This window comes from Manihot esculenta, chromosome 4 (assembly GCF_001659605.2).
Source record: "Manihot esculenta cultivar AM560-2 chromosome 4, M.esculenta_v8, whole genome shotgun sequence".
Classification (NCBI taxonomy): Eukaryota; Viridiplantae; Streptophyta; class Magnoliopsida; order Malpighiales; family Euphorbiaceae; genus Manihot; species Manihot esculenta.
In genome coordinates, this window is record NC_035164.2 from 19,246,800 (window position 1) to 19,261,185 (window position 14,386).

The 14,386-nt window shown below is 30.9% G+C and overlaps 1 protein-coding gene across 4 annotated transcripts; it reads right to left on the minus strand.

The window, feature by feature from the left end:
• Positions 1-1,918: 1,918 nt before the first annotated feature.
• LOC110613945 (uncharacterized protein YpgQ) lies at positions 1,919-12,354 on the minus strand. Of its 4 annotated transcripts, none has more exons than XM_021755371.2 (8): positions 12,115-12,350; positions 11,377-11,407; positions 10,853-10,871; positions 10,204-10,301; positions 7,808-7,906; positions 2,902-3,074; positions 2,443-2,534; positions 1,919-2,155 (listed from the first exon to the last, which is right to left on the minus strand). In XM_021755371.2, exons 1-7 carry the CDS (start codon positions 12,277-12,279, stop codon positions 2,448-2,450), a joined length of 672 nt encoding a protein of 223 aa, XP_021611063.1. In that variant the 5' UTR covers positions 12,280-12,350; the 3' UTR covers positions 1,919-2,155; positions 2,443-2,447. The 4 variants fall into 4 exon arrangements, with proteins under 4 accessions (XP_021611063.1, XP_021611064.1, XP_021611062.1 ...); XM_021755372.2 differs by having other exon boundaries at positions 1,919-2,162; XM_021755370.2 differs by having other exon boundaries at positions 1,919-2,188.
• Between the last annotated feature and the right edge of the window lie 2,032 nt (positions 12,355-14,386).

Here is a 14,386-nt window from a genome sequence, read left to right on the forward strand (position 1 = left end):
TTTAATTTCTCTATATTATTGAAAAAATATATTATTATCACTAATCGGTTCGGTTTGATTTTTTCTGATCAAAACCAAACCGAATCGAAATAATCAAAATTTTTAAAATTAAAAACTGAACCGAACTGAACCGAAATGTATAAAAAACCGAACCAAATTTTCAAAATGATTCGATTCGATTCGATCAATTTTTTCGGTTTGAACCGAATTATGCTCACCCCTACTTATAGTAGCTTAGTTTATAATTTCTTTAGTTGCAGGTTTGTTTAAATGATTATAATTCATTTCTCATTCTTTTTAGTAGTAAAATGAGTTGTAATAATTTCTATTCACTCCCTCTTTTATGGATTGTTTATTACTTTCCTTACATAATATGCATGTAACAAGTTTAGTAGCTAATATAGCTTCACTCAGTAACTCACTCCGTAACTAATATCATGAAAATAAATAAATAGTAATAATTTTAAGACACCTCGACTTAAAATGAATTAAATGTATGAGATGCACACTAAAAATCTAGTAGATCTATTTTATTTGCTATGTGCTTGAACCGTACCTAAACACATTTATTTGCCAAATAAATTTTATGAATCTAAATGATCGTAAATGATAGTAGCAACATGTGTTTTATATACGCAATAAATGCATTCACTTGACAAAAAACTCATATAAGAGGTCAGTGCTTGTTCTAAGTAACAAATTCCAGACAGAGAAGAATATCTAACACTTTCCATTTTTCGTACCCACTGTCTCGACTCTAAAAATTGAATCATGTAATCATGAATGATAATGTACCTCTACTAAAAATAAATTGCAATCCATATCCTTTATTTGCCACAGTTTTTATCGAATGGTAACTCCAACAAAATTTTCTACCCTTCACTAAATAAATAAAAACTTAGATCTCGTGATAACGTTATGAGAAGATAGGACTCAAACTAGTGGAATGAGAATCAATTAATGTCAAATAGTTCGAATATCTAAATGCATACTCTCTCCTTTTCATAATTTTTAATTGTTTCCAAATTATTGTCCTTTTTCTTTTTTTTAAACTACATATCATACAAATTGCTATTATAATCCTATTTACTTTTATTTTATTAAAAAATATTTTAAAATATATCTTAATATTTAATAAAACTTAATAACATTTAAGATTAATATAATTAAAAAAATTATATTTCTTAATACATGTAAATAAGTAAAATAGATAAAAATTATAAAATGAAAGAAGTATTTAGTAATAAAATTTGTTAACAGATGTTTGAAGGTAGTTGAGGATGAAATTTTCCTACATGTGTCTGGCATCGAAGCAACGTATGGTACATATACAATTACATACAAAGGGATTTTGAAGGTTCACGAGTAACTCCACATACAAATTCACCTACCAACGGTGGCTCCCGGCTGCAGTTAGGGAAAGGTGGTGAAAGATAATCGAGTTGTGCCTGAGCTTGCTCTGACCATGTACCTCAAACATGGTTTGAAGGTGAATCTGTTAAGTTCCTGATTTATCTCAACTTTTCAAAAAAAACCTTCAAAATTATTATTCCCTTCATCCCATAATATTTGTCTAACTTTTTTACACATACTAAGAAATATTTTTTTTTATTAACTTTCTAATTATTCCCATCTTAAATACATTAAATTTTATTAAATACTAGAAAATATTTTTGAAAGACAAAATCAAATAGAATTATAATAGTCCATGTATATGTTATTATAGTCTAAAAAAGGAAAAGATGTCAATATCTAATTTTTAGAACACTCAATAATTTTCATCCATTTGCATATTTATTGACAATATAATCCCAACAAAATATCAGAAAAAAAATGATAATGATTTGGTATTGATTAAAAATTATTTTCATAAACAATAAAACAGCAAAAATGAAATACAAAAGACAACAAAAACACATCCACAATACAAAATACGTGATTTGGCAAATGAACTTACAATTCATCAGTGTCGATGAACATGCATGTAATGTTTGCATAATTGAGTACTCGGTACTCGTTTATTCAGGATTGTCCAGACAAAATATACTACTAGATGCTATGCACTAAAAAACAGAACAAGCAGTATTCAGGCGACTAGGAACCTGTATAGGCATGTTGCGGTCTTAGCAATTTCCCAGCAATATGCAGCAGGTGCCTGCACCCTCAAGTGGTTAAGGAGAAGAAGCCACTGAAAGTAAAATGAATAATGATTGCAACATTAAAGACAATATACTAGTTGGTCATCATCAAGGATTCAAGGTTGATACTTAAAAAGCATCATGGGCAACAGCAATATGGATCAAATGCAAATCTAACACCCTAATGAGCAACAGAAGTTCAATACAAAAATGTTGTGACCCTTTCCTTGTGAACATTCACAAGTGTCCTGTGTGTTCATATACAAAAATAACAGCTACAATTTCTCGAAATAAAAAAGTTTACCTCTTTCAAGCTCGTCCGTCCCATTCGTCGTAAAATTCCTTCAAATATTCCTCCATAAACTTGTGCCTTCTCTCAGCCCTCTTCTGCCCAGCCTGAAATATCTCTCATTGCTCAGACCCCAACCTATGATAAGCATTCTTTATGACTCATGAATGTGCCTATCTTATGTGCACCTACATTCTATATCATAAAGCAAACATATATATTTTACATCATATAGCTACATAAATTAATTCAGGCAAGCTAGCTACTTGCTGTAGAAGACAGTAATTTTATGCACATTCACATAGAAAAAATAGTACATATTTATATATATATAAATACACTCACTAAAGGGAAATGTAAATCCTCAAGATTAAGCCCTGGAATCAAGCTATCTAACAAGGAAAGGAATATACAACGTATCTATATTTGATTTCCACACCACTTGCCAAGAACTCCAAAAGTAAAAGCTTTTACCTCTGTTTTCATCAAATCCTTCAATTTGAGAAGCTTCTCATGAAAATGATTCACAGTGGTCTGCTCTTCTTTTTTCATGTACTGTTCCTTGGATAAATTTGAACGAGGGAGAATGGCAGGATCATGAAGCAGCCTGTTCCGACTTCCACCAAAAGTAAAACATCGAGCAATACCTGAAATTGCACAAGGTTGAACAATGACGTCAAATTTATGTGAATGCACAGAAGCAGTTTGATCACGTAAGAAATGGAACTCTTTTTGAAGGTGTGTATAGAAAAATTATTTCCACAAGAGGGATGATCCAAAACTTCTCCAATTGGGATGCGTTTAGCCATGCTGTACCAATCAAGGGCCAAGTCACCCTTCAAATTCAGGTTATAGAGAAGGGGACAAAATTTTATCTCAAGTCACAATTGAAAAACCCAACTCTTACTTAAAATAGCATGGATTCTCAGTTGGGAGTTTAAATCACAACTCGAGCCAGTCATAATCAAGCCCACAGTTGTGAGCTGACTACAAGAGCAAAATAAGCTGTGGATACAAACCACGACTAACTTACATGCCTGAAAACTCCACCACAAGTAGCATTCAATTTTGCAACTTTTAAGCCCTTAGGTCGCTACCCATCTGTAGTTCTAATTTATCTACGGATAAACTTATCTTAAATTAACACATTACAGAACATACCATCTAATATAACCTGCATTTACATTCCTGGCATTATAAAAATTAATATATTTTTATGTTATAGACGCTTTTATCGGCAAGACTTATCATCGACAGTAGCAATTAGATCTCGGCTCAAACACTTAATCATCCTTTCTTGAAAAGACTAGTTTCAGATAAGCATGAGTTTTATTATACTAAGAATATGCTGTCCTTATCTTAGCTCTTTAAGTGTTTTTGTTGTAGTGCTATTTTATTCTGATAGGGAATTTGCTATTTTATTTTGAATAGGACTTCTAACTTTATTTGTAATTTCTATTTATAGAGATGAATTTTTATTAATACAACAAGCATATTTTGAGATACAAATCGAGATTAGAGGCTCTCTCTTTAACAAGTCTTGAGGTAACGAGATTCCCTCCAACGAGCTTCATCACAGCAATCATAAGTTCAGAAAAGCGAGGAAGAGACAGGAATAAGGGAAAAGCTACTGCAACTGAAGATTCAATGACAAGATCCTTGACCAAAAAACTCAATAATTTGGTATCAGATACTAGTGTTATGGGGAATCAAGGGATGATCTGCGAGCATTACTCTACGAAATTCAGGCCTAAAATGAAGCTCGAGTAGCGCTATCAGAATCTCACCTGGAAGCACAAATTCAGGCTCTGTCGTGGCAAATACAGGAGCTGCCAGGAAACTCGAACCCAAATCGAGGCAAGGAACTTGAGATAGAGATTGTCAGTAGTAACAACAATCACTCGAAAAGCCATTCCGAGCCAACGGAAGGTCGTCCTGTTGCTGGAATTATGCCAAGATATTCCAAGCTAGATTTTCTTGTGTTTGGTGGTTCTGACAATCCTTTGAACTGGTTGCACAGGTGCGAACAATTTTTTGCTAATCAATGGATACTAGAGGAGAACAAGGTGGGGTTGGCAGCATTCCATCTGTTAGGATAAGCTCAACTATGGTTCTACAAATTGAATAAGGAGGAACTTAAGATGTCTTGGGCAACTTCTAAGGGTTATTGCAACCTGAGATTTGGACCACCCCCTCCAAGGAAATCCTTTGGGAGAGTTGGTCAACCTTAAATAGACAGGAAGTGTAGAAGAATATCATAATCAATTCCAATGCCTCTTAGTATGAGCTAATACTGTTCGGGCACTAGCAAGTTGATCTTTTCACTGTTGGGTTAAGTGAAAGTATAAGATTGGATGTCAAAATGCAAAATCCTCCCAATTTGGTGACAACTATGAATCTTGCTCTATCCTTTGAAAGAAAACAACATATGGGTAGGAATGTACCAAAAAAATATCTTGGCTGAATCAGAAGCATGTGCAAGCTCCTTCCACCAGCAAGGTACTGTCGGGGATGGATGCAAGCTCCACAGCTATTTCCGAAAGTGGTAGCAGTGCCCCCCTTGAGTAACGACCGTTATGTAACAGTATCAAGGAAGGCCATTACCCGTTAGGTCGTTACCCAACGGCCCCCCTTGAGTTGCGGCCGTAACAGCGGCCCCCCTTGAGTTGCGGCCGTAACAGCCATTACGTAACGGTAACTGGCCGTTACTTTAACCCGAAATTCAAAGAATCTTACCAGATTTTTCACTTTTTCTGCTGGAGCCAGCTATTCATTGACCATTTTTTTCTTTCTTCTCCGGCAAGCAGCACAGCAAGTTCAGCAACTCATTTCAAACTAAATTTTCTAACTTTCTCTTCCTTTTCTCTCAAATATCTCAAACTTCCCTAAAGATTTCTCTTAGATCTACCATTAATTACTTCATTTCAAGCTAATTTATTTTAAAATGTGAGTTAATATTTTTGTATATTTACTCTCAGCTGCTGTATTTTTTGTTTGTTTTTTTTTATTTTTATAGATTAAATTTATAGTTTTGAGTTAAAAATATACTGAGCTATAATGTAGTGGGTAGAATACAAAATGAGCAAGCATAATGTATTGGCAAATGCACTTTCTCGCCGTTATAAATAGAGAGGACAATTGATGGCAGTTTCATCTCCCACCATTATGATATTTGATGACATTCGACAGGAGGTTGCAAATTCCACAAAATTATCTCAATTGCAACAACAAATTTCAAATAGGCAAATGGATGCTGCATAGACAATATGCGATGGGTTGCATCTCTATCATAATAGGATCTACCTTCTTCCGGATTCACCATTCATCCTTACGATAATAAATGTTGTCCACGATGGTACCCACGAAGGTGTTCAGAAAACGCTTCATCGTATTCGCAGTGATTTCTTCTGGACAGGTGTGAAGTCAACAATTAGGGAATTTGTTGCTTCTTGTTCTATTTGTCAAAAGAATAAAATATCAAATATGCATCCTGCGGGGTTACTTCAGCCCCTTGCACTTCCATCTCAGATATGGTCCGATATATCTATGGATTTTATTGAAGGTTTGCCGAAAATGAAGGGTAAGACTGTTTTGTTGGTTGTAGTAGACCGCTTCTCTAAATATGCATATTTCCTACTACTTACAAACCCTTATATATAAGGGTGACAGTTGTTCATATTTTCTTTTTCAATATTGTTAAACTACATGGTGTGTTCGAGTCAATTGTCGTTTGGTGGGAACCAAATTGGCCTTTTCTTTGGCTTACCACCCTCAATCGAATGGACAAACCAAAATGGTGAATCGTATCCTTGAAATGCACCTGAGATGTTTTGTCGGTGACAAACCAAAAAGTTGAGCAGGCTTATCCAGAGTATCAGCTTGCGGACAAGCTGTTTTTCAAGGGAGAGATTGATGTTATAGACACTTTTTTCGGCAATACTTATCATCGACAGCACCAAGTAGATCTTGACTTATTCTTCCTTTTTAGAAAAGACTAGTTTCAGATAAGAATAAGTTTTATTAGACTAAGAATATGCTATTATTATCTTATCTCTTTACGTGTTTTTATTATAGTGCTATTTTATGCTAATAGGGAATTTGCTATTTTATTTTAAATAGAATTTCTAAATTACTTAGGACTATTTGCAGTACGACTCTATTTGTAATCCCTATTTATAGAGATGAAATTTTATTAATAAAGCAAGCATATTCTAAGATATAAATCGAGATTAGAGGCTCTCTCTTTAACAAGTCTTGAGGTAATGAGGCTCCCTCCAACGAGCTCCATCATAGCAATTATAGGTTCAACAAAGTAAAGAAGAAATAGGAATAAGGAAAAGGCCGCTGCAGCTGAAGATTCAACAGTTCATCAACCCGTAACAAGATCTTTGACCACAGAACTCAACATTTTAACTTTGCCATAACCTTAATTGATGAAACTAAATTTATACCAACTCATTTTATATTTTTTTTACGTATATATCTACATGTCTATTTCATCAGAAATATAAACTATTAATAATTAATTTAAAAGGAAAATTTTTTTAATGAAGATTAATTACCTCAAATATCAACTATTGATAATTTCAAATGTAAATCATTTTTACTACACATCAATAAACATAGAGAAATACAAAAATATCATTTCAACTTGATAAATTTTTCAACAAATTTTTTATACTACATGATAATAATTTAAATAATTTTTACCCACATTTTTTCATAATCTATCTCGACCTAATTTTTAGTACAAATATAAATTATTCAAACTTTTAGAATGTAATTTTAAAACCATTCAAATATAAACTACATGGACAAGACTTGCTACAAATAAGGTGTATAAATATAAACTATATCCACTAAACTGCAAGGACAAGACTTGCTAAATACAAGGCATACAAATATAAACTATATCCACTAGGTAGGGACATTAATTGTGATTTCAGGTGCCTTTTTGCTCCATTGTGGTTTCAAACCACAGCTCTGCTTTGATAAATATGTTTACTTAGTCGCCATTTATATCTATATCCTGCCTAATAGTGACCCTTTATATTCATGACTTGCATTGCCTTGTCTTTTCAAGGCAGCTACTAGCTCAAGTCGTGAGCTATAATTTTTACTTGTCAACTTATGGCAGAGAATCTCTAACATTTTCAGCGAAATTGGGTAATTTAATTGTGACTAGGATGAAAATTTTGACCCTTCTCGAAGTCATGTATTTGAAGGACGACTTGGCCCTCAACTGGTCCAGCATGGCCAAACTCCAACACTTTTGCAGAAAGTTTTTGCTACTTGCACCTTTTTGGAAAAAGGCTCTAAGAAATGAAAGTGTGAAAACAAATTGCCTGTAAACTAGGTACTCTTCAGATCTAGAAATTACCAACTGCACCAATCGCATCAAGACGATCAGCATCTTGCACAACTCCAAATTCTGGAGGAAGTCCATCAGTTGTCTGTCCTGCAAGTTCCTCTTTAAAACCTAAAAATTGTAAAGTCTGTCTTTAATATTTATTTCCCATAATGTCGTTATAAGAAACAAAAGAAGTACCGGTAGATGGGAATTCTGAAAGAGTGCAGTTGCTTTCAACTAAAAGCATAAAGAATATTTCATTATAAAATTCCATTGAAATAGAACTTAGTCTCAAAATGTAATATAATATAACATACGATGTCAACTAAGCAGTGTGAATGTTATCACATTTATGGATTTATAGAGAATTAAAAAATTAAGCAGTAGATGATCCATGCCTTCTCTAATATCTTGAAACTCATGAACGCCATCAAATATAAAATATCATTTAAGCAAGAATAATCTCAAGAAGTATCTAGTGACGCTGATAGAAGCATGTAACAAACAAAAATCCAGTTTAGGCAGGTTAATTCTGTACTATTTTTTTTCGAAGGTTAATTCTTTATTCAACTTCTACAGTTGGAGAGATTAGCAACAAAATGAGTACTTACTTTGCTGAATATTGAACATATGAAGAAAAATAAAATGTTAAGCATGAGCTGTATGGGAGCTGTTGTGGATGTGCATCATCCTTCTACTTGATAGATTATGGTTAAATTGTTGCAACAAATAAGGGATCAACATCTTTTCTCTACGCTTAGTTTGTTATCTTTAGTTTAATTTTCAAATTCTAGTAGAAGATAGGAAGTATTTTGAATTCAAGTTTTGATGTAATCTGAATGTGATATTCACTATAAAAAGGTATGAAATCATTGAATAAAACATTTAGAAAATTATTCATCAGTTTATAAGATCAAAGAATTCTCTCAATCGAATTCTCAATTTATTTTCATAATAAGTTCCTCAAAGAAAAGCAAAAATATTAACAAGGAAAAATCAATCTAGCGAGAGGAAGATTTTTCAGTTAATCGACCTATGACGAGATTCTATTAGAGTGCACTTAACAATTTGGTATCAGAACCGACCATCATGAGTGATCCAGCAAATTTAGAAAAAAAGTCGAATTCTTTCATATAACAATTCAATGCAATTTTAATGACTTAGCTCAGCAAAAGCAAACTAGAAGCAAGATAGATCAAGTAGCAGCCAACAAAATTTTGATCAACAAGCTAATGAGAGAGCAAAATTACTTGTGGTGCTTCGATATGCCAAACTTGACTTTTCCTCATTTGATGGCATAAATTATTCATTATTATCATACATTCTAAAATCTGTGGAGGTAATAGATCATGCTTTAAAAAAGAACTTGATTTGATTTTGAGTGAAATCCAAATACGCTTACAGCAAACATAGACATGCATGAAAGAGTATTATGATAAAGATAAAAAAAAAAAAAAGATATTGCCTTTGAACCAGGTATCTAGGTCTAAGAAGTATTAGTCAGTTGACAAGACTATCCTGAATCTAAAGGCACATGGGAGTTTATCAATCATTTGTACACCGCATATCCTACCTTTGTGCTTGAGGACAAACTCTTGCTCCAAGAGAAGAGTGATGTTACGGATAATAGATAGACCAAATTCACAAAAAACATATCATATTTATCTAGTAGTTTCCTATAAGATTTTCATTATTTTATCCTAATAGTTTCTTATTTAATCCTTTCTTGTAGTAGACTTCTATTTAATTAGAAGTACTTTTTTTGTATGCTCCTCCACTATATAATGGATTTATTTTTATTCAATAAAACAAGAAGATTAACAATAAACATATTTGATATTTAAACTCTCTCTCGTTAATGTGTTTGAAGTATTAAGAGATCCCTCTGATAAACTCCTCTATTAACAGGATCAAAGAAGAATGTGGCATGCCTAGGATATCTGGGGATTTGGTCCATAAAAAGAAATAGCAAGGCAGTAAATTCTTAAAGCAAGGAGTTAGAAGAAAGATTTGAGTAAGAGTTGAATTTGTTAAATAATTGTATGGAAATGATACCACTTAAAGATTCCAATGTAAGTGCATTTGAGGAGATGTTTGTAAGAAGCGGGGAAGATGAGAAAGGCAAGAGGAGAATTTTTTTTTAGTAATGGAAAAATACTTGGGGTAGAGAGTGAAGACTGCATAGAAGTCTTTTGGCTTAATTTCCTGATTATATTTATTTTTCCCTTCATCGAATCATAGTGATAATTATGGAGTATAGTATTTGTAATTCCACATAACAAAGTTAATTAATGACGAATACCATTTATAGCTTATTAATACAAACATTTAACCCCCACCGAAGGGATTCCAATGCACAATTCCTAACTCTAATAAACTCAAATTAGAAGAATGACATGGAACTATGTTAAATAAGAGTAACTTACCCATCCCGTTGATGACTGCTAAGATCTTCATCTTCTTTACTCCATCCACACCCTCTTCCTCCAGAAACTTATCAACAATCTGCTCTTCAGATGGGTCTCTGAGAGTGAGAATAGAAGCTCAAATATTGAGGAAATCATAAAAAGTAAAATCAATAAAAAAAAATCCTTTGAAAAGAAGAAACAAAATAGATTGATAAAATTTTGTCAAATTACTGTTCATAAAAAACATTGAAGTTAAATTTTATAGTTTTGGACATAAAAATAGGCATTAAACAACTTGCCAATGTAATTGACTGGAGTTAATTTGTTGATTTCATGGGATCAGTATGTGTGAACAAAATTATTTAGTATATTTGCACTCATAGACTAGTTACTTGTACTAATTAGCCATTATTACAATTGAACATTGGTACCTTTTGGAGAAATGCCAAAAGGATTAACTCCATGAGCACAATTATGAAATTTGTGCAAACACTATAAAGGATTTAGTTTGGCAATCATATAAACATAAAAGCATACAAGATATTTTAGGCACACTTTCTGTTGAAAGCACCTGGCAACTCAGACTAGGTCCTAACACCACATTTAAGCAGAATAGAAAAAGTTATAAATATGTATAAAAGGATTAATAAGAGATGGAACCACAGACCTCAAGTATTTATAGTCACCTGCAATAAATTTGAAAAAAAAGAAATATGATAAATAGAGCAACAATACCAACAAATAACATGAACAATAAAAAGAAAAAGCAAGAATATAGAGGACAAAACTAAAATCAACTGTAAAAAAAGAAGTAAAAAAGAATTATAAGTTTGCTGTTAAAATCACGCATGCTCATTCAAGTATAAACTAGAGTATATGAGAAAGTAATGTGGCTGTTAGATTTGAGCCATAATTGCACCCAAAGCTACGAAAAGCACAAGTCAATACAAAAATAATATACAAAAAAAAAAAAAAGTAAAAAATATGCACAAGAGAATGTTAACTTTGATACTATAGTTCATCCCTTACAACCATACTCGGAATCTACTTCCAATGCCTAGTTCACCATACAAAATTCATCACAATAATGAAAAACAGTGCAAAATGTACAAATACAATCAAACAATTCTGAACTTCCTGGATATGAAAATTATGTGCATGTCTCCAAGTAGGCACAGGACAGAGAATGACCTATATCATGAAGAAGTGCAGCAAGCTCTACCTGCCACAGGAGACAATAGAGATTTAGAAGAACAACATTAACATAGGAAGGGAATTAATAGAGAGAAGTGCAATCTTTAGAATCAACAAAATTGGCAACGATCTGTAATAAACCAATTGTGTTCAGTATGCAACATCTGAGAAGAGATTTCATTATCTTCCAGAACTATAATATGGGGGAGAAGTAAAAGTTTCACACGAAATAAGAACCAAAATAAATAAAATATTCCTCCCAACTACTTGCAGTTGTACAACACCTAAAAAATCAACCTAGTATGGTAAAAACTTAGCTAGAAGATTATTCTCGTATTGTGTTTTGTATGAGTTTTCAAAAAAGAAAAAAAGGAATGCAAAACTTGGGTTTGTGGTTGAAAACTCTCAAATTAGCTAGGAAAAAGGAACGGGTGTAAGTGAATCAAAAGAGATAGTTTCAAACAAGAGGAAGCAAACACAAAGCAATGCAGAATTATTTGTTCATAAAGAATATTCATTAACATAAAGCATGCCACAGAGAACTGATTACCCAGAAATCAAAAATGAAAATTTCCACAAATAGGCACTCGAAATGAAAAAGCAAACACAATTAATATTCTTAAGTTCTTCAAAAATTTACAGATAGAAAAGAAAGAATGGGTTTCATAATCACAGAGGTAACAAATAGTAATAGCATAGAATGAGCTAAAAGAGAGACAAGGGAGATGGTTTCACAATTTCCATGGAATCAGAGTTTGAAGATAAGCCTTCCTCACGGGCAAGGGACAGAGCAAGATCCCTGACCCTCCACACGTGCGAAGCATCATGAGAGGCGTCGTTTCCTTTCATTTTTCTCTCCACCAACTTCTCTGCGTTCTTCACGGTCTGTGTTTTCGCCATTACTGTCTTCCTGTCAGACAGAAGTAAAGAGACATACTACATCCAGCGCTTTAAGAATGAAATATAAGGTCTCAAAAAGAATAAAAAAAGCTTATGGAACTACTAAAGAAAAATCAACGTTTTTAAACCCGCAAAAACGACCCGATAGAGCAGAGGGTTGACAGTTTAAAATTTAACTATGAGGGGATTTAACTAATATACTATTAAATAAATATTATAAAATTAATAATAATATTTTTATTTTATAAACAAATAATTATTAGAATAAGTACATTTAAATTTTAAAATTCAAATATTTTAAAAATAATTCGAGAAAAAAATTAAAACTTATAGTAACAAGTGGAAAAATAATATGATATTTAAGTAAAATAATATAAAAAATAAATATAAAAAATTACATACTTTTTTAACTAATAAAATGAATTATTAGAAATATTAATTATTAAACTCTATAAGTCTAACAAAGAAGGAACGTGCTCAGGAGAAGTGTTGTTTGGCCAAGATAAAAGAATTGAGAGAATGAAGTCTTTTTTCCTTTTCAAGCTTTCCCACTATAATACAATTTACCATAATTAAAAAGGTAAAATAGAAAATAAATAAAAAGAGAGAAAATAAAATTAAACAAGAAAAGAAAATAATTTAAATAAAGAAAAAAATAATTCAAAAAAAGTAAGAAAATAATTCAAATATGAGAAAAAATAAATTAATTATAGAAAGAAATATTTTTAATTAATGAAAGAAACACTTTTAATTAAGGAAATAAATATATATATATTAATTTAAGTAAGAAATTTATTTTAACATAGAAGAGATATTTATAAATATGGTAAGCAATGAAACTAGGAAAGGAAATAAATTACATAAACATAAAAAGAAAATAAATTAAATATGGCATGAAAAAATAAAATAAAATATAGTTAATGATAAATTAAAATATGATAAAAATACATTAAACAAAATAAGAAATAATAATAATTAAAGAAATTATAGTAATTAAATAATCTATTCATATCTAAATTTAAAAAAAAAAATCCAAAAGAATAAAAAAAAAACAAATCAAATCTCCGGAAGAGAGGTTGAGCTTGTCTTAGCCATCAGAAAAAAAACCTAGCCGCCTTCTAGCACACGTCCTAACATTTAAATACAAATTTATGATATAAAAATACAAAAAATATAAATAAATAAATATATAAGAACATAAAAAGATAAAAATTAAACCTACTAAAAATTTCTATACGATTATCGATAATTCTAGCATTAAAAATAAATATTTAATGAAAAATAATGAATATATTGAAAAAATTATGAAATTTTATAAGATATCCTACACATACAAACCGCAAGAAAAAAAAAAATATAGAAAAAATTTATATTTTTTAAGATACTCTCATTTCATTTAGACTATTATAGTATAGGTTATAATATATATATATCAATATTATTTGTAATATAATACTATTTTAGAGATAAAAATATGAAATATTTAAAATATAAAAATTATAGTAGATGTCTCAAACGCAATTTTAGACTTAATAATCACTTTATTTGGTGATTTAAATATCAAATTAATGATCTTTAAAATTTCAGACAATGCACTGTAACTATTTAATATTTAAATTTATCTCAGTAATTTTAAAAATTTATAATTAATTTAATATAAATCAAAAAATATAATTAATAAATACAAATTGAAGGGAGTTTTGTGAATAAAAAAATATAATTAATATATACAAATTGAAAGGGAGTTTTGTGAATAATATAAAAAAAGTATTTTGAGTGTCATAATCCATCCAAATAGAATAGAAAGTCTATATAGATTTAATTATTCTCATAATTTTATGCACAAAATTTATATTGCGTTTAAATTTTTACATTAATTAGAGAGTTATCCAATACACTCAAATAAATTTAAGGATATGCAAAAAAAATTATGTTTTAAAATTATTTATTTTAATATATTATTTTGAGAATAAAAAAATAAAAAAGAAAAAAAATCTAAAGAGGTGGCTTGAAAACATGAAGAGGAAGACTTGTTTTTTAATTTTCTTAGAGCAAATTGTGTGACTGTGATTGTCACGATAAGGAGTCAGGGAGAAAAATATTATAA

Bases quoted from the DNA above. Each gene is read 5' to 3' on its own strand.
- LOC110613945 (XM_021755371.2), bottom strand. From the start codon at position 12,279: ATGGCGAAAACACAGACCGTGAAGAACGCAGAGAAGTTGGTGGAGAGA. The intron at 7,907-10,203 runs GTAAGTTACTCT...TACAATTTTTAG, and splicing joins AGCAGTCATCAACGGGATGG to GTTTTAAAGAGGAACTTGCA. The intron at 2,535-2,901 runs GTAAAAGCTTTT...GAGATATTTCAG, and splicing joins AGGATTTGATGAAAACAGAG to GCTGGGCAGAAGAGGGCTGA.